Genomic DNA, 20,055 nt, shown 5'->3' on the forward strand with positions numbered 1-20,055 from the left:
TGTTTGGTTTCAGAGAATAGTCTTTAACTTTTGTGAAGTTTCTCATTAAGAAAATTTAAATGTTTGTCTAATAAACCCATTTTAACAACCTAATTCATCTACATAAAATATTCTTCAGCCATGGCAATGTTTTAATTTGAAGTTCTTAAATTTTTCTATTTGAATTTTTGTTGTATTGAAAATGAAGCAAGTTCCCTGATCACTGTAGGGTTTCTGTGCGGCCATAAAGAAGCTGTTTCTGATTTCTTGTATCTTCACACAAGTGATTTAAAAGCACAAGTCTCAGGGTTTCTACATATACTGCAACTCCAGAATAAAAGATACTTGACCTTGTGTCTGAATCTGTTTTGGTCACAAGAGGTGATGTAAAGTTTTGAAACTGAATGCTGAAGTTAGTTCAGAAAACATTAAAGTTAATTCCTTCCCTCTGACTCACAATGTTGTGTGTGCTCTAGAAATGAGAATTTTAAAATTTTATTTTTCACTTCCATCTTTTTTGGCTTTTAACTCTTCAGGCTTTGGCCAAAATTCATGTTGTGTAATTACATTCACCAAAAAGTATTCAATGTGCCTTCTGCACTAAAGATTCAATTTATTCCTCTAATTGCATTCCTGCAAACATTATGTCACTTTGCTAGCTTGCAGTGGTGTAAGAGAAATACAGCAAACATATGCCTATGGAGAGGCTTTTCTGACTCTATACAAACCTTTGTTTTATGAAGTGTGCCAATTAAGCAATTTGATGCCTCTCAAAGTGTTTCTGGGGGGGCTAAATTAGAATGAAGATTGGTCTGGGAGAGCAGAACTTGAGACAAAATTAACAGTTGTCAGAAAATCTAAAGAATTATCCCGAGTAAAGAGGATGAGGTAAGAGATGGATATACTGACTTGTACTAAATGAACTGCATTCATAGTGTTGTTGACATCGTCAACAATCGTGTTGACAACCTAAGAGAACACTAATCAGTCTTAGTGCAATACCTTGATGCTGTCCAGTAAGTTGAAATGGCATAAAGTCTTTGGCTGCGGATGAAAATATTTCCAGTCAAATCAGTTCCGATTAACAGGGTCATGTTACAGTAGGATTTGTCATCTGATATTAGACTTCCAGGTATTTAATTGAATTAACTAGTAAATAGAATAGGCTAGTAACAGATATAATCTTGTCAAGTATGATACCAGGTGATTGCTATTCAGTTGCACGCAAGAGCAGAAGCTATTGATCTAAGAGGCGCACTGAAGACCGTTACTAACAGAAACAAGTCTGTTCTCAATGCTGAATTGCAGATGTCTCTAGGTTTTTGAGGAGTTTCATTGTTTTACAGATTGGAATTTTTTCATTTCACAAATGTGATTTTTTGTTCTGTGTAACTTTAAATGTCTTATTAGTATGTATGTCTTGTTTTTAAGAAGTCTCCTCAGACTGAGAGTTGCACTGATAGTGGAGCTGAAAATGAAGGCAGTTGTCACAGTGATCAGATGAGCAATGATTTTTCTAATGATGATGGAGTTGATGAAGGAATCTGCCTTGAAAGCAACAGTGCAGCAGAAAGGATTTCTAAAGCTGGCAGTGAAAAGGTATGTTTAAAAGAATGTTCATAGCAGCCTGTAAGGTGCTGATTTGGATTTGTCACTAGAACAGTGTTGACAGCCCGCCAGAGTGTTACCTCTTGCTGAGCAGTGTTGCATTGCACCAGGGCTTTCTCCAGTTCTCATTCTGCCCCTGTAATGAGCAGAGCTAGGGGTGGACAGGAGGCTGGGAGGGGGACATGGCTGGGATGGCTGACCTGCATTAACCAGGGAGATATTCCATGCCACGTTCCCTGCCACGCAGTGTCACGCTCAGCGGTAAAAACTGGGGGCTTTCCAAAGTAGCTGTTGCTCAGAGACTGGCTGGGCATTGGTCTGCTGGTGGGAGGTGGTGAGTAGTGCCTTTGCATCATTGTGTAACGTTTCCCCAGCCCCCCTCTTTCTTTCACTTATTAAACTGTCATCTCCAGCCACAAATTTTGTCACTTTTGTTCTTGTGATTCTCTCCGCTATCCCACTCAAGGGGAGGAGTGAGTGACTGGGTGTGTGCTTAGTTGCTGGCCAGGGTCAACCCTCTACCAATGTAAATAATAAAAATATAATTATGTTACTGGGAGCAGAGTGAGGAGGTGGGAGTGTGTGTTTTTATTCAAATTCCAAAAGTTGACACTACAGCAAATGAAAGCACGCAACTGCTCTGGAGGTCACCTGAGAATAAAGGTCTTCCCAGCTTGTCAGACTGAGAATTCCCAGGTAACTTGTTTAGGCAGCAGACACTCAAATTGAAGACTGTTTTGTCTTGTGAGCAGTGCTTTTTCCTTGAGGCCAGCTGTCAAAGGACTTCCAGCTTTGGCTGCAAAAGCATCTTAAAGCTTAGTAGCAGAATTGAGCAGCAAGTCAGTCTGGGATAGCAGTTATCCTTCTGTGGGACATAAAGATTAGCAGTGATCTTAGAGAAACCTGATTCAGTTTTCTTGCCAGTGCAAAATTAAACCAAAATCTTGAGTTTTATGGTCATGTCTGCTATGTATACTTCATGTGTCATTATTCAGTGAACTCATCTAAAATTTGGCCAATAGCTTTTAATCAGACTTGTTAGGAAGCTGGCTGTAACTGTTACTTTCATAAATATTTAAAGGCTGACTTGTATTTTAATCTGCACATCTGTCCCTGTTTGCATTTACCTTGAACCATGTGAGAGGGTTTTTTGAGAAATGTTTTGAATACTGTCAATCTTAGCTGGAAAAAAGAAAGAAATTAATAGATAGTCACTTGATTGGGACAGGGACAGAATGTTGTAACGTACACCTTTTTCTTGTCTTTTCTTCTTGTCTCCCCAGAGTTCTTTACTGTATGAGCTCTTTTCTGTTATGGTTCATTCTGGAAGTGCTGCTGGTGGCCATTATTATGCCTGTATAAAATCTTTTACTGATGACCAGTGGTACAGCTTTAATGATCAGCATGTTAGCAAGGTAAAACCAGTATATTTCATGACCTTGTGTCCCTACAGATGAATCAATATGTTTTTATTTTGCATGTGATTCTTCACTTACGTACAACGAATCTGGTTGTATTTCAGGCCTTTCCTTTGTTTCATCTTCTCATCCTAATGCCCTGCCATGTACATATGTCTTACTCATTAGCTTAACTGATTTCTAGGGGGTTTTATTTATTCATGCATTTTTGTGCCTTGGCAGGGAGGAGTGTTTCTTCTTGATGGTGAGTAGGGGGGTGGTTCATAAAGAAGCCTTTATTCCTGTACAGACCAGGCTGGATTTAGAATTTTGCCTTCTATACATGTTGCTTAGAGAAGTGTATTTGTAGATCCATTACAACCCAGACTGTGCTGTTAAATCTGTCCTGATGCATTTCAGCTGTTACATGTATCCATAAATGTTATTGCTATAGTCAAGGACATGGCTATTGTTTTTCGAAGTAATTTCTACTTTAAAAGAAAATATTTTTTTACATTCATTGTAAAATGAAGAGGCAGATCACTTTGAAACAGGTTTTTTTACAGTCAGCAAATATAAATATTTTTTAAAATTAGAATTATTACTATTGTGTGTTAATTATGTAATGCCATTTTTCCTAATGAGGATAAATCTGTCTCAATTAGCACAAGTTTCTCAAATAATCATTAAATTGGTTTTTCTGTTAGATAACTCAGGAAGATATTAAGAAAACATATGGTGGATCTTCTGGAAGCAGAGGCTATTACTCCAGTGCTTTTGCTAGGTTAGTAGTGTTGGAATACTACTCTTCTTTCTGGTGGTGTTTCAATGTAATCAGATTGATGTGCTTAACGTGTTAGCTTAAAATTTATAGTAGATGCTTCAAATAGTTATAAAAGCTATCCTGGCTGCTCTGTCAGGTTATTATAATTTATGATACTTATTTTTGAAAATCCGTTTTGGTTAGTGTGTTGTTAAGGTATATATGGCGTAGCTCCTTACTGAAAACAAAACAAAGCAACCTTTGAAGTATTGTCTTCCATCTGATAAATTCAAAGAACTATTCTTTTTTTCCACCAGCTCCACAAATGCATACATGCTGATATATAGACTGAAAGATCCAATGAGAAATGCAAGTAAGTGTGTTTTGCAGATCCTGTCTAGCAAGATTCTGTTTGTAGAATAAGGAGATATTTTACATGTGATGAGTACTGATTTTTGTGAGGATGCTGGTATTGGTATTCTATGGGTAAATTAAAGTAAAACATGCCAAACCCATTTTTAAATCTGAAAAATTATTTGCCTGATTCCTTGCAATAGGAGTGGCACCAGGATTGGAAGATAACTGTATTTGCAAAAGTTGATATTTTTTTTAAAACTTGATGAAGTATTGCACATTCTGGTTTTGTTTCTCTTCATGAAACAAAAATCTCATGAAGTACACTGATTTGTATTTATTTTATCACATTATAGATGGCATCTTGTGACTTTTATTATCAGCTAATTCACTTTCTAGACCAGAATTTATATTACAAAAGCAGGCTCAAGTCATTGGACTTAGTGTATTTCTTTACACCAGCAGAGCCTCCCTTACTGACACTAGAATGTTAATCTTGTGCTAATAGCATTTTCTTCTGTTGCTGATGTATAATTAGGGGGAATCAGAGACTGACTTTGGTTTCATTTAAAGTGTGTAAAAGAGAGCAGAACATGGTATAGTGGGAAATTTGGGTGGAGAAGAGGGCAGGAAGAAGGCAAGAAAGATAACCATTAAACATACCCATAATTCCTAAGATGTTGCCCACTGTGGAAAAAATCTTTGAACAATATTTTTTTAAAACTGCTGCTTTGTTTTTACTGGCAGAGTTTCTTGAGGCACATGAGTATCCAGAGCATATTAAACAATTGGTACAGAAAGAGAGAGAACTGGAAGAACAAGAAAAGAGGCAACGTGAAATCGAGCGCAACACTTGCAAGGTTAGCTTTTCTGCTGAATAAAGTAACAATACATTCCTAGCAAGAAATGTTTCTGCAGTAAATAGTCAGTTTTTACTGCAATGCAAGGACTCTTTTCTCTTAAGTGTATTTGTATTAATTCTTTAAAGCTAATTGTACACCTTTTGGAAGCCTATACACACTGAAGGCATCTATGCAGGGTATTCTCTGTGAATTTGAATTGGTAGTAAACCCAAAACTATAGTTCATCTGACATCACTCGATTTCAGCAAAATTAATTCCAAAGAGTATGTAATGCTGTATGTTAGGTGTTTCATACTGGTAAATCTTTTCATATTGTGACCCTTTGCTTTGTGAAGTAATGTTTCTTAAACTAATTTAAAATAGCTACTTGACAGAAAGAGTAGAATCTTTTTCCAACCCTAGATTCAATAGTAACAAACAAAATATGACATCTGTGACTTATGAGCATGACAGTCAGCTGGCCTACCTGTGAGTCAAGTTTCATTAGAACTTTCTCTATGGTTGCAAAATATGTAAGTCTGTACGTGAAAAAGGGTTTTCACATTCGTTGTTCCTGTGTGCATTTTGTCTTGGAGGATTTACACACTGCCTACACTTTAAAGATGTTCCAGTTACAGATGTACCTTAGCTTGCAAAATGATGTAGATATACATATGTAGATATTAGTGTTACGGACTGCATTCCTTGACATTTTCTAGCTGCGGTTCTGTAACTAGCTGAAAGGAAACCGTCCTATAACTGATGTAGAGCTGAAGATGTATATTAATTTGTTTGAACACAGGGCTGTAAATTTAAATGTACTCTAATATGAAAGGTATTATTTGCAAATACCTTCATGATCACTTTTCTTCCCTCCGTGTTTCATAGATTAAGTTGTTCTGCATGCATCCTGCAAAACAAATAATGATGGAGAACAAATTAGAGGTTCATAAGGACAGGACACTGAAGGAAGCTGTGGAAATAGCTTACAAGGTATGCTGTGCATAACAGAATAGTTTAATTTTTAGATGTCCCGTTTTCTGTTGTGTATCTTCAGCTTTTAAATTTCTAATGCTGTGGGACTGTTTGGGAGCTGTTGGCTGTGGGATTTTTTTTTTTGTTGTGGATTATTTTTGGGGGATTGGTTCAGGGTAATTTTTTTTAAGAAGTCTTCTAGTTGGCAGTGATTTGACTTGAGTTTTCTGTTAGTAGTCATCAGGTGATTTCTGATTGGACTGATACAGCCTGCCCTTCAAAAAGGCACTATGTTTTTACATCCCCTTATTTTAAAATCAGACAGTAAGAGCTGATGTTAGACTCACCATAGCCCCAGTAAGTTGAAAGAATTCTGAACACTAATATTTTTATTGCTGTTTAAATGCTGTATTAGGTATGTAAAAAGGGCATTTTTTTAAGAAACCTCCTGCATAGCTAATACAATAACATCAGTGGGCACCAAAGCATCTGTTGATCTTTGCCTTCCACAAAGGCAAGAAGTTGAAGACATCTATTCTTGCTTTCCTGCTTGTACTTTTTATATCTCGCTATATGTGCCATTGGCTGGGAGAGTACCAGCAAGGCAGTTACAGATTTGGAATGTGTTAACATCTTGGGATGCATGGAAGATAGTGGCTGTGACGACTTTGGGCCCCTCTAAGATGCCATCTGGTATAACGGGTGGGCAATGTATTTCTCTGAATAGACTTTTGGGGCCTGTCTTCATGTGCTTATGTGCATACTTTTTGAACTTCACTCTTCTCTGCATTTTAATGCAGGCTTCTCTAGGTTTTGAAAATGTGTAAATATATTGCCTGCATGTGTATGTAATGATGTATGAGTGTGGTTTTTTTATAAAACCAAATTGAAATTTGTGAATTCAAAGGATTTCTGGTTATACACGTACTGAGATATTTCTAGCTTACAAGGGAAAAACTAAACTCACAAATAAACCATTATTAAATGTTTTGGGTGGGGTTTTTTGTGTGCATGATTTAGCTAATGGATTTAGAAGAGGCTGTTCCTTTGGATTGCTGTCGTCTTGTCAAATATGATGAGTTTCATGACTACTTGGAACGATCTTATGAAGGAGAAGAGGATACACCAATGGGTTTGTTACTTGGAGGTGTCAAATCAACGTACATGTTTGACTTGCTGTTGGAAACAAGAAGACCTGACCAAATTTTCCAGTGCTATAAACCTGGTGGTAAGACATGTAATTACATCTAGACAAGGATAGACTAAAATTGTACATTACATGATGGCATAAAAATAAAACTTGTAAAACATAGAACTTTGTTATGGTATGTGAAAGGAGAAAAACTTTGTACTAAATTTTACGAAGTCAGTACTCAGAACTATGTACTGTGCTGTGTTGCCAACTTGGTTCTAATTGAAGTAGTTCTAAAGTATACTAAAATCTGCCACACTGTGGAACACTTATGCCTCTGGCATTAAACTTGAAGATGAAATTCTGAAATTGGACTGCTTTTCAAATTCTTTACTGTCTGTATGTATTTAATGCTACCTCTTAATCAGTACATCAGTACATACAATCAGTATGTGTGTTTTGACTGTTGAATTTCCTCTTTTTTTAATGTATATATGTGATCTTGTTTTCTTTTTTCTCTTCCCTGCAGAGGTCATGGTAAAGGTTCACGTAGTTGACCTAAAGACCGAATCTGTTGCTTCTCCAATAAGTGTACGAGCCTATTTGAATCAAACAGTTTCAGAATTTAAGCAGCTAATTTCAAAGGTAATTTACAGTCATTAAGGACTTGCATTACAGAATTTTCATTCGTTATGTCATAATTTAAATGTCTAAAATGAGACCCTGCACCTTTTATAGTTTGTACTGTGTCATGCCCAGTAGGGTTAGGTTAGTTGTTAGAGTTGAGTTTGTCTGCTCACTGCAGCAGTCTGCTTCTTGCTTCCATCCAGAGTTCTGCCCTGGCTTTTGCACAAGCTTAGCCACTGTCTGGCCATATTGCTCACTAGCTTACCAGATAATAATTTTTTGGGGGCAGCTGAAGAGTCGGGTTCATTTTCTTTTGGGTTAGTAACTTGAACCACCTCACTGAGTATCCAGCCAGTGGCAGAACTAGTGAACTGTTGCCATATAACTGAAGCAACATGTAACTTCCCCCATTGTCTTCAGTAATTAAAATTTAACATCCAAAGCTGTCCATGTTCTCCCTCCAAACCCTCCTTTTCATCCCAGCAGCCACCTAAGATGCAGATTGATTTTTACATGTTCTAAAACCATGGGATGTTGCTGCTTCTATTGAATTGGAAGACGGACATTTTACTTGGTCAGTTCTGTGTCATGTAGTTCAGTGGTTGGTAGAACTTCATAATATTTGTTATGAAACATGATTTCAGTAATTTGAGTTGTCTCATTCAGAATTAAGTGAATAGTGTGCAAAACTTGATGGTCAAGAGTAAGTCTCACTTTCAGTTGGTTCACACCTTAAATAATAAGAGTGAGCCCTTATATTACTGGTCATTAACAGTTTGCCAGTTCTGAGCAAAGCCAAGCCACTTGGGTCTACAGACCTTTTGGAAAAACTAACATGTGCTATGTATCGAAGGATGGAGCAAAGAAAATGGGACTGAACAGGTTTGGGAGGTTCTCCCTCATGTTGTCTTTTGCAACTTTTAATTTAATAAACCTTTTTTTCCTGTGAATAATCTCAAAAAATGAAATATGTGTTCCAGTATTTGAAATTACATATGACGTGCACGCTACCTTATTGCCAGTGTTGTCTTTCAGGCTACGCACCTGCCCGCTGACACAATGCGGGTGGTGTTAGAACGTTGCTACAATGACTTGCGTCTCCTGAACGTTTCCAGCAAGACACTGAAAGCTGAAGGCTTTTTTAGAAGCAACAAGGTACATACTCTGGGGTTTAAATTTTTCATTTCATGTACTCCTAGACTTCAAAGGTAATTTAGAAAATTGGCTCCATCTCAGCCAGGGCCGATACCATACTATGGGCTATATATGAAACCAGGTGTCCATAGCAAGGTAGAGCAGATCTGAAATCAGACGTCTGGTGGATGCTCAGTTGTTCAGATGATGGTAGGTTAACACCTTTACGACAAAGATTTTTTTTAAAAGTCAACCCTTCTCAGGGAACAAAGGTTGGCATGTTACTGTGAAACCTGCCTCATTTGTTTTCTAAACCTTCTGAACAGCTGTGCCTGCTCTCAGCATTAAAGTTCTTAAGAAACAAACGTCAAAATAAGACCAAGTTTTTGGGTGGGTTTTTGACTTAATTTCCGTAATTTTTACTCTGCAAATTCCTGCTAGCTAAATTGATACTGTTTTTTCCAAAAAGACTTATAACAAATGCTTCCAGTAATGGTTGTGTAATGTATTCCAAAAAAGAGTAAATTCATACTTAAATAACATCTGTAGCATTGCCCTTTTTACTACAGCAGTAATAGCACATCTTTTAGTGCATTTTGCACATCCTCTGTCTCTGAAACTTAAGCTCAAGAAGACACTACCCTCAGTGGAGGATTTGATGGCTTGTAGCTGAGCAAAACAATGACCCTGACTTGTCACTCGGTTACTTCAAGCCCTTTCACACTGACATTGTCGCTACAATGCAGTGGCCTTTGATAAAGGGAAGAGATCAGTGTGTTCCCTTGTCTTCTAATCTGTGCCATTGCTTACCCAGGCATATAGCTAAAGATTTCTTAATTAGGATGCTATGCTAGAAAATAAAGACTGCCAGCTGTAGTTGTGAGGCTCATTACTACCAGTACTAGTGTTCGTGTAGAGGCAAAGGGTGCACGTGAAGTGATTATAAATACACTCCTGAACATAAGAGCTTAGTGCAGCTGGTCAGTCTGGTTACAGTTCACTCCAATCTTAACATGATTATGGAAATAAGGAAACTGAAATCATTATTACAGACTGCTTAGTCTTTTTCTAAACCGGTATTTTAATTTTTTTATAAAAGATTATGTTTCTTAGTGACATAATTTCTAATGTATGCTCAAACCGGTCTGTTTGCTGTTGTTGCTATTACTTTTTTTATTCAAAATAACACTACATGATAAAACACTGTTATTTTATGTTCAGGTATTTATTGAAAGCTCAGAGTCTTTAGATCATCATGTGGCATATACAGATTCTCATTTGTGGAAACTTTTGGATCGTCATGCAAATACAATCAGACTGTATGTTTCATTACCAGAGCAATCACCTGGATCTCAATTTAGACGAGCAGTTTATCTGAAGTCTAGCGGAGATTCAGGCAACTTGGATGAAGCCTGTGAAAGAGTAAAAGGACCTGTAGGTAATATGAAATCTGTAGAGGCAATTCTGGAAGAAAGCACTGAAAAGCTTAAAAGCTTGTCCCTGCAGCAGCAGCAGGAGGGGGATAATGGGGACAGCAGCAAAAGCACAGAAGCCAGTGATTTTGAAAACATTGAATCACCTTTAAATGAAATAGACTCTTCAGCATCAGCAGAAAACAGAGAACTTGAAAACCAAATTCAGATTTCTGATCCAGAGAATCTCCAGTCCGAGGAGCGGTCAGATTCGGATGTAAACAACGACAGGAGCACCAGTTCAGTGGACAGTGACATCCTCAGCTCCAGTCACAGCAGCGATACTTTGTGCAACGTGGACAATGCCCCGCTTCCCTTGGCTAACGGACTTGATTCTCATAGCATCACGAGTAGCAGGCGATCAAAAGCAAATCAGGGGAAAAAAGAAACCTGGGACACAGCAGAAGAAGATTCTGGAACAGATAGTGAATACGATGAAAGTGGCAAGAGCAGAGGAGAAGCACAATATATGTACTTTAAGTCAGAACCCTACACCGCAGATGAAGGTTCGGGAGAAGGGCAAAAATGTATGTATTTAAGTGCCTTAAAATAATCCAGCTTTTTATTACCAATTAATTCACGTGCTGTGTTAAAAAGTCTAATGACAGTAATGAAAAGCTTGATTATATGTCATATTAAAGCTAATGAAAGTGCAAAGATGGGTCATGGTGTCGTGTTCAGCAGAAGTCTAGCCTGATCTTCACCTTGTAATACGTGATTACGTATTTGAACAGTGTCTTGCTTTTTTTAAGAAAATGAAAAGCTACCTCTATGATACATGTTTCCTTCTATCGAAAGCTTTTTCTGGCGAGCAAGCTGAGCTGTCTTCCAGTGAAAGGGTAATAGTTGCATCTGATGATGATGATGATGATTCTCCTGTTTCAGCATGCGGTTATTTACTGTCATTCACAGAGCAGTGTTCTGTTAACATTTAGGTTAACAAACTTGCAAATTCCTAGGCATTTGTCCGTGAAGAAAATTCAAATCTACTTGATATTGATCAACTAATTCAGTAGGCTGTTGCTTTTCACTGACTGAAGTACAAAGGGTACAATGAAGTGTTTGGCCACAAAATGTCCAAACGAGTGCAGTCTGAGAGCCTAGGTACTATATTCATTGTCATAAAGAGAAATCCTTTAAACAGTGCTCAGTACCTGCATGTTTTATAACTAACAGAAGAATAATTAAAGAATAGCATGATAGAAGGTAAATATTTGGAAAGGCAAAGATTTTCCTGTCAATCCAGAAATCCTGATGTAATAATAATAGAGTAAAATCTTTTTTACTGGTTGTTTTTTTTTTTCTATTTCTGTGAACAAGTATTTTCATTTTTAAAACCACAGGGAAATCTAAATGCAGCCGCTAAAGTTTTTCTAAAATGACTCCTTGAGCCTGACAGGATCTTTCTTTGGGGTTAATCTTGAACTACTTTAATTTTCCCTCTTTGGTAGAACTAGTTGGATACAAAAATTATTTGTTTACCCTAATTTTAACACTTTCATAGTAGGCTGTATAAATGGTTATCCTGAGGGGAGAGCTTTTATGTGTATTCAGTATGACAACATGAATGGATTTATGTTAGAATTAAAATAATTTTATTTGTTCAGTTAAATATTCTAAATAGGAATTCTTTTATTCTAATGAGTCACGACACAATATAATACTGTAGTCCAAATTGCATTTATTAAGAAACACAATTTCTAAAGATAAACTAATCACTTTACCTTCCAGAATTTCTTATTACTATAGTGGCTTTTCCTTAATTACAAAATCATTTCATGAAAAAGTCCCTTAACCTAGACTTGAGCTTGCTTTGTGATATCTTGTGACATTCCAGAACACAGAATTAAACAAAGTTTTTTGAACCTGAAAGCCATCAGAATAAAAAAAAAAAAAAAAGGAAAAACATTTGGTGGCATGTGCCTGGCCAGCCCCAACTCAGAAGCACTCCTGTCTCTCCACTGAGGTTATCTGCAAACGCTCCATCTCATTCTCTCTATTGGTTGTTTTACAGAATGGAGTACTTACTACTTTGCTCCACCACTTCACTGACTGCAAAATAGGGCAGTTTGCAACTGCTGTCTTCCAGGAGTATCTGCCCATAAACACTTAAAATCCACAAAGCTCTTAAAGATTGCAGCATCCTCAGATAAAATGTAAATGTGGGCATTAACTATGTGTCTGACTTTTCACTGCAAGTGACAACTGAATATATGGAAATAATATACCAGAGTACTTTTTTTGGTAGTGTGGTGTTTTATGCTGGTTTTATCTTTATTTTTGTTTAGGGCTGATGGTGCATGTTGATAAAAGAATTACACTGTCTGCCTTCAAGCAACATTTGGAGCCTTTTGTTGGAGTTCCATCTTCTCACTTCAAAGTCTTTAGAGTCTACGCCAGCAATCAAGAGTTTGAGAGTGTTCGACTGAATGAGACACTTTCATCATTTTCTGATGACAATAAGGTTATTCAGAAGTTATTTTGAATCATTAAAAATATATTGGTACAATATAGAGAAACTTAAGATAATGTACAACTTTTTGTTAACTTGCTAGGTGAAATCATTGCAGTAGTCTTGGTAGCGTGTTACAAAGTAGAGTTCTGGTTTCGGTATCAGTTCTAACAGATTCACCTTTTGCCTTCTAGATAACTATTAGACTTGGAAGAGCCCTTAAGAAGGGTGAATACAGAGTCAAAGTCTATCAACTTTTGGTAAATGAGCCAGAGGTAAGGGGTTGAATATTTCAGGACTGAAAATATTAATATGTGCCTTGGCCAAGGTTTTTCTCTGAAATCTGGGAAAAAAATAAAGTCCCTCTTTTCTCTGCATTGTCCTGCAAGTTTTCTTGGATTTAGAAAGGGAGTTTGAGCTTATTTCTGTTTATGCTGTTCCAAGTATACAGTTGGGAGTGGGGGATCTACAGTATCTCTCTTAAGTGTCTCTTATTTCTGCACTGTAAATGGAGGACAAATGAAAATAATTGTTTCTTTGTTTTCCTTAAATGTATGAAGTCATGTAGAATTCTTTCCAAATCAGAAACTGGTTTTGCTCATGGTTGCAGTTTTCAGTAATGCTGTACTGATATAATTTGTCACGTCCATGCACTGCAGACAGTGCTTACCAGAATTGTGAACTGGGTAACAGTCTTTTCTCCATAGTACGAGCCTGAAACAAAAATGCCTCTCTTGCAATAGCAAGAGTACCAGCTCACTTGTTACATCTTCCGGGACACGAAAAGTATACAAATAATTCCATTATATAGATTTCAGTCTTTAAAAGATGACTTTGTGTGCATCTTCACTTCTGCCTTTTTGACCAAACTGCAGAATAAATACTAATAATGGATAAACATAAGAGACCAAAGCTGAACTGATAAGGCAGATAATTAAGATAAATTTAAAAGTAACTTCCAGTCATGGGAGTTCTGGTTTGTCTGACCAATGAAAGCCAAGATAGTGGCATCTTTATTATCATATGGCTTATTTAAAAGCTCTTGTCAGAGCGTTTAGACAATAGTAGCAATTATATAGACACAAGACACTATTTCTGCACTGGCAGACATGCAGAATGTTTGACTTGTTGAGGGTGCTACTGCACAAATTACCTAAACATAATTTTAATCAATTCTTTGCCTACGTTCTTAATGAAAAGCATTCTAATGGTCATTCTGCTGGTTGGATGGGACTGGTCACAACATGAACAGGAGGGAAATCTGCTTTCTTCTGTTTAGAAAAAAGGTTTTTAATAATTGTCTCTTCGTGTTCACAGCCATGCAAGTTTCTTCTAGATGCGGTTTTTGCTAAAGGAATGACTGTCCGACAGTCCAAAGAGGAGCTGCTTCCTCAGCTTCGAGAGCAGTGCGGCCTAGACTTGACAATTGACAGGTAAAGAGACTGCAATGCGTTGAAGTTACCTGATCAGATGATATTTTAAAATGTGGTTTTAGGGGTTTTTTTTCTCTTATGGAGAAAGAAAGTGGTGAAAGGAGCAGAAATAAGTTACTGTGGTCTTTGAATCAGATTGTGAATACAAACATTAATTTAGTGCAATTCTTGGCTTTCATCTCATGTAAATTGATACAGGGAATAGTATTGATGTACAATTGCCTGTGTGCAACATGTCTACAGGTTTAGATCTGAGAAGTCTTATTCTCCCTTATTATGTAAGGGGGATTTCCTTCAGAGAGGAGAGCATGGAGTAAATCAGTTGACAAAAAAGGCCCCTTCTGTCTAGATGCAGGCCCAGTGCAGATCACTGCAGCAAACTGCCTCACGCATTATCATGGGGTTCAGGAGGCCTGCAGATTCCTACAGACAAATTTGTTTTTAAAGTCAACACAGCTGTTCAGTCATTTAGTGGTTTTCAGCCAAGTGTGACAAAATACTCACCTTTTGTAGCAAAGTGCTAATCCTGCTGTGGTGCTGTCTTCCCTTTACCCATAATCCGTTAGCTGAGCTCGCTCTGGGGCCTTGGTTCAACATACTCTTGGTTCCAAGTGATGTGGTATTTACTGTGGCATAGCTGACACTGTACTCACTGGAATTAAGAGGAACTTGCAAGATGTGGTAAGCAAGCTGGTGGGGCCTTGATGTATGCCTGAAGTCAGGCTGGAGCAAAACATTGGAAGACAAAACGTTGGCCCTTTCCTGTTGAGACAAGGAGTAGAAACCTACATCTAGCCAGGTTTTATCCTTTCCTCACCGTGACTGGACCAAGGAATTTTGGCTGCCGTGCCCCCTAGTTGTGTTCTCTAGTGCTGTATAACTAGGGTGCACAGCACAAAATTTATGCCCGCTTTTGTTTGCGGAGAAACCATTACAGTTAGTTTTGTACTCATGTTTAATCTCATTTTAGTTCTTTATACCCTTATCTCCGTATCTAAATCAAACCTCATGCTTCTGTATTGTGACTGGATTGGTGCAGGAGAACTAAGACAATCTTTTAATCCTCCACCTCTTCCTTTCTTCCCCACTTCCCCCTCAGAGAAAAAAAAAATAGCAGCAAAACTGTCTGAAGTGTTCGGGAATACTGTGTTTTCCTAGTCTAAATAGGAAAGTGTTTTCTTCCTCTAAATCCCTACGGATTTCTTGCAATGAGCAAGCAAAATACAGGCTTGTTTTCCTTATGATTATGAATAATTCAGCACTAAGAGCCAGGAGTGATAACTTGCTGTCAGGACTATCTCAGAATGTTAAACTCATTCCTGTTAAACCTAACCAAACCTCATATAAATTAGTTCTATTTCAGTTTTTTAGAAAATACTCAGTTTTGATCTCTGGCAGTGGTTAAGTGTTTATGAGCAGGTAAAAACTCCATTTTCTTTGTGATATATTTACAGGTTTCGCCTGCGAAAGAAAACGTGGAAGAACCCAGGCACTGTGTTTCTAGATTATCATATCTATGAAGAAGATATCAATATTTCAAGCAACTGGGAAGTTTTCTTAGAAATACTTGAAGGTAATGATACAGTTTAAAGAGAAACTAAAGATAATGTTAGAGATTTTTTTCTTTAGAGAACAATGGAAAATTAATTTTCCCTTTTTTCTTTTAAATACTATTACTGACATTTTAATAGCATTTTATTAGGGAAAAAAAATAGAAGCAAACAGAATTAAAAATAAACACTCTGCATGAAGGCGGGGGGGTCAGATTGTGCAGGAGCAGGTTTCCTGTGGCTGTGATGTGCACGAGGTCTAGTAGCAGCACTGGTTTGTGGGTTTTTTGGCAGCTTTTTGACAAACTGAGTACTGTAGGCACGTTTTTTGCATGTGTATGTTTACATTGTACATAAAATCTGCAGGAATACCTGTATGTTATGCTTTTATTTGTATTTTGGACTAGTATCGGTGATGTTTGTACTTAGCTGAAATATATATGTGTGTGTATATATACATAATACATCTAGAATTTATTTTTAAAGTCACCACAGCTGTTCAGTCATTTTGTAGTTTTCAGACAAGAGTGGAAAAACATCTTTTCATGAAGTGCTAAATTTTTGAAAAGACCTTTTTCATCAGAACACATTTGGAATCGTGTTACAGAGCAGATTGTTTCTTAAATTCTTAAATATCATTAAAACTATGGCATTTTTTAAGCTATTCTTTGCATATGCCCTTAGAAGCATAATTTAAGGGGGAAAAAGTAAACCATGCTGTTTTTCCTCTAGATTAACAGCAGATTAAGGCCTTTTTCCTCAGGATTAAGGCCCTCCACCACCACCATTGACTTCATCTTGTTCTTCAGCTAAACGCTGAAGACATTAGGCAGGTAAATAATGCAATTTACAATAATTTACAGTTAAGTTTCTGAGCATAGTAGCTTTCCATCGCACTGTTGCAGGCATATTTAAATTAGTGATTCTCTGCCTCTGAAGAAAATTTGCACAATTGCTTCAGACTTGAAATAAATGCCAGGAAGCCTTGGGTGGCTGTATCTTCATTTTGGACAACAGTGTTGAAAGGTGGCACAAATGTAGTCAGAGGCAAGGACTGTAGAAGGTATTCAGGGAGAACCTTCAACAGTGGTGGTGGTTTCATGCGAAACAGGCATGTAATAGTAGACACAAATGTTTAAGCCACAAGTTCTTCATGCTAAATGACAAAATTACAGATTTATTTAAAATAAAATTAAAATGAGCCCTTTGATATCACTTCTGCTTATCTGATTGTAACAGTATTACCCTGTCAGCCAGAGAAAGCTCTGTTACCTGAGACTGATCTAAAAAGGCTGGGGGCAGTACATACTGAAACTCTTCAAGGTCATAGGTGTAAAGCAGGCTTTAATAGTAAGCATGTAGTAAGTGTGGGAAATACAGAAGTGGAAGGTGGAAAGCTTGTTTTGGTAAAGGAAGTGAAGCACCTGGATAAATACCAGATTGCTGAGGAAGGTCTCATGCAAGTGCAGGATCAGGAGGGCAGCCTCTGGTTAGGGGGATAGATTCTGTATAACTGAGCTGGGAGTGATGGAACAATGTGCCCTAAAGAAGAATAAGTGGTGTGGCTTCCAAGAGATGCTGCCTGTGAAAAAATTCCTTGAAAGGAGTTGATAACAAAGAGAAGTTCAACTAAATCCTAGCCCATGACACACACACCCCTTTTTTTTTTCTTTTTTTTTGGTGGACCGCTTGCAGCACCTATACTAGGTTACTTAGTTTGTGTATGTGTATGTAGTGCAGTCTTCCGCATTTGAGTATGTTTATGCTATGGAAAACCCCCAGTTTGAAACAGGATGTTTTGTGATGTTAATGTAATACATTTCTCTTTCTTTCCTAGGAGTAGAAAAGATGAAATCCATGTCACAGCTTGCTGTTCTATCGAGACGATGGAGGCCATCAGAGATGAAATTAGATTCTTTCCAGGAGGTAGTACTAGAAAGCAGCAGCGTTGAAGAATTAAAAGAGAAGGTAAAATGTGTAACGTGATACGAGTGTCTTGTGACATCAAAGAGCCTTATTGATGTTCTTTGTTGGGAAGCCCAGAGATGTCACAGCTGCAAAAATCTTATTGCACTGTGACTCTCATCCTCAGGAACCGAGAACCTGTCTTAGCCTATTGCTAAAGCCATAGGAATTACCAGCTTTACTTCATAGTTCATCAAATGGTCTGGTATCAAAGTATTCAGGTGAATGTATGAGGAAAAAAAGTCATATCTTGAAGTTTTAAGAAGCATAATATTACCTGTGTCCCTTTCCTTAAAAAATGCATGGGAAAGAAAAGCTAAACTATTGTTGCTTTCTCTTTTTGAGCCAGTATCTTGATATTCCAAAATACCAGACCTTTCAGCCTCTTCATACCTGAATTTGAGAGCAGTTGCTGAGGGACAGTGTAACTGCACCACGTAGGTTGAACTGTGTTTTCATTGGAAGGAAATATGGCTTTGGTATGTTTTTTTTTCCTTTAAGGCCAGAACCCTCTAACAGGGTACGGTCCTGGCAGAAATCTAGAGCAGAAGTGTCTTGTATCGAGGCTGTTTTATTAATCCAGTATATCCCAGGTTCCACTCTTGGGGAAATGATTATTTATATGTGGCAGTACCCAGATGTAAAAAGGCCACCCTGGATGTTGAGGCCAGCAAAAATCATGGTATCCGCCAAGTCTGCCAGAGTCTTACCTTACTAAAACATTCAGCATTTGTAAGTTGGGGGTTAGTTCGTAGCCTGGGCAGAGGAACATTGTTCAGCTACTGCAGAATGCAGCAGCCTGGGATTGCGTATGTACACAGACTAAGCCACGGACTGACTGCTTGGCTTCTCCGGGTAGAGAAGAAGTTATGACTGCAGGTTCTTGCGTGCAGTCTTCAGGATTTCCTCTTCACTTCTATCTGAAGAAAGAGTTAGATGCTCTTGTCTCTTCAGAACTGATGTGCAAGGAGCAATGTTAACAGCATTCTCCCCGAGAGGCCTTAAATCTTTTTACTCCCACCAGTAATAAAAGAAACTCGAATTTGACAAGTAGTAACAGATGTGTTCAGCCAGCTCTTTCAGACAAATTTTATTAGCAGAGTGTAGGGCTAATACATTTCAGAATTTGTCTGGCTTTTGTCAGTATTGTCTATTTGTCCTAGTTTCCTAAGGAAATGAGAGTTAGAAAGTTACAGTGGCTGTTGGCCTTCTTTCACCATCAGTTTAATTTGAACACGTCTGCTTTAACAGCAGATTTGAAAGAGGCGAGAATCTTAGAGAGGAAATCTCTCCAAGTGTTGGGAAAACAAGCAACCAGAGATAAACACAAATGGAAGTTGGTGTCTGCATTGCCCTGGAGATGAGCCTGCAGCTGGCAGCGCTGAGCTGTGCCGGGGGGACACACTCCTCGCCGGGGAGGAGCAGCGCTGCTGCCGGGGGTTGCGGGAGGAAGTGCAGGGGCCTGGGCAGAGATGGCTTTGAGCTGCCTGGGGAATAGCTTTTCTTTTGTGCTGACTGATGGGCCCGAAGGCTGCACGCGAGGCAGCTGGTCTCTTTGTATCTTGGAACTTGGATGTTCTTTATTGCTTCTCTTAGATTTTTGCTGTCACCCTTCACTGTTAAGAGAAGTGTGATAAAATACTGTCATGGCAGGTGTAGCTTGCGACACGCTAGTAACTTTGAAATATAAGAAGTTCCTACCTTGTCACTGTAATTTTGTACTGATACTTTGGAGGACTTCCAAGTAATTTTAATTGACTTTTAGATTTGGCAAGTTGATTGACTTTATATAGACACTACGTAACGTTGTTGTGGACTACTATTAAATCCACCATTTTTCTTCCCTTTATAGCTGAGTGAAATAAGTGGAATACCCTTAGAAAACATAGAATTTGCAAAGGTAAGTAAGGTTTTGTCTATTTTTACCTTTTAATAGCACGGATGTGTGATTATGAGTTTTATTCACTCAGTAACTGCTTTTTCTCAGGGTAGAGGAACGTTTCCATGTGACATTTCCATACTAGAGATTCACCAAGACTTGGACTGGAATCCTAAAGTATCTACGTTGAATGTCTGGCCTTTGTACATTTGTGATGATGGTGCAGTAATATTTTATAGGTGTGTATATTATTACAGTATAATAAACCATGCAAAAAATCTGTGTATAAGATTTGGGGGGGGTGGCGTAATCAAATGAAGCATAAAAATACTCTTCTTTTGTCTTAAAGAGGGTTTAAAACACTAAGATGGAATGTTTGTGCTCCTCAGCCTCCTAAAAACCTGCATATGAATGATGTTTGTTGCTTAGGAAAACAAGCATTGCACCCTTTTACTCAATCCTCCCTCTCAAAAAATTGAAAGTAATGCTGAAT

General features: G+C 37.9%; 1 protein-coding gene across 3 annotated transcripts in view; it reads left to right on the top strand.

Moving 5' to 3' along the window:
* The window catches only part of USP47 (ubiquitin specific peptidase 47), a 51,686-nt gene that overhangs the window by 29,452 nt on the left and 2,179 nt on the right, over positions 1 to 20,055 (top strand). For all 3 annotated transcript variants that reach the window (XM_074918247.1, XM_074918248.1, XM_074918249.1), the window contains 17 exons: positions 1,411 to 1,578; positions 2,871 to 3,002; positions 3,692 to 3,768; positions 4,065 to 4,120; positions 4,849 to 4,961; positions 5,832 to 5,936; positions 6,939 to 7,146; positions 7,580 to 7,695; positions 8,713 to 8,832; positions 10,033 to 10,810; positions 12,572 to 12,747; positions 12,930 to 13,010; positions 14,053 to 14,168; positions 15,623 to 15,741; positions 17,556 to 17,686; positions 19,536 to 19,583; positions 19,671 to 19,801. In XM_074918247.1, the coding sequence (XP_074774348.1) occupies positions 1,411 to 1,578; positions 2,871 to 3,002; positions 3,692 to 3,768; positions 4,065 to 4,120; positions 4,849 to 4,961; positions 5,832 to 5,936; positions 6,939 to 7,146; positions 7,580 to 7,695; positions 8,713 to 8,832; positions 10,033 to 10,810; positions 12,572 to 12,747; positions 12,930 to 13,010; positions 14,053 to 14,168; positions 15,623 to 15,741; positions 17,556 to 17,686; positions 19,536 to 19,583; positions 19,671 to 19,801 (2,675 nt within the window). The remainder of the gene's footprint in view (positions 1 to 1,410; positions 1,579 to 2,870; positions 3,003 to 3,691; positions 3,769 to 4,064; positions 4,121 to 4,848; positions 4,962 to 5,831; positions 5,937 to 6,938; positions 7,147 to 7,579; positions 7,696 to 8,712; positions 8,833 to 10,032; positions 10,811 to 12,571; positions 12,748 to 12,929; positions 13,011 to 14,052; positions 14,169 to 15,622; positions 15,742 to 17,555; positions 17,687 to 19,535; positions 19,584 to 19,670; positions 19,802 to 20,055) is intronic.

Source organism: Athene noctua, chromosome 14, assembly GCF_965140245.1.
Source record: "Athene noctua chromosome 14, bAthNoc1.hap1.1, whole genome shotgun sequence".
NCBI classification, from domain to species: Eukaryota; Metazoa; Chordata; class Aves; order Strigiformes; family Strigidae; genus Athene; species Athene noctua.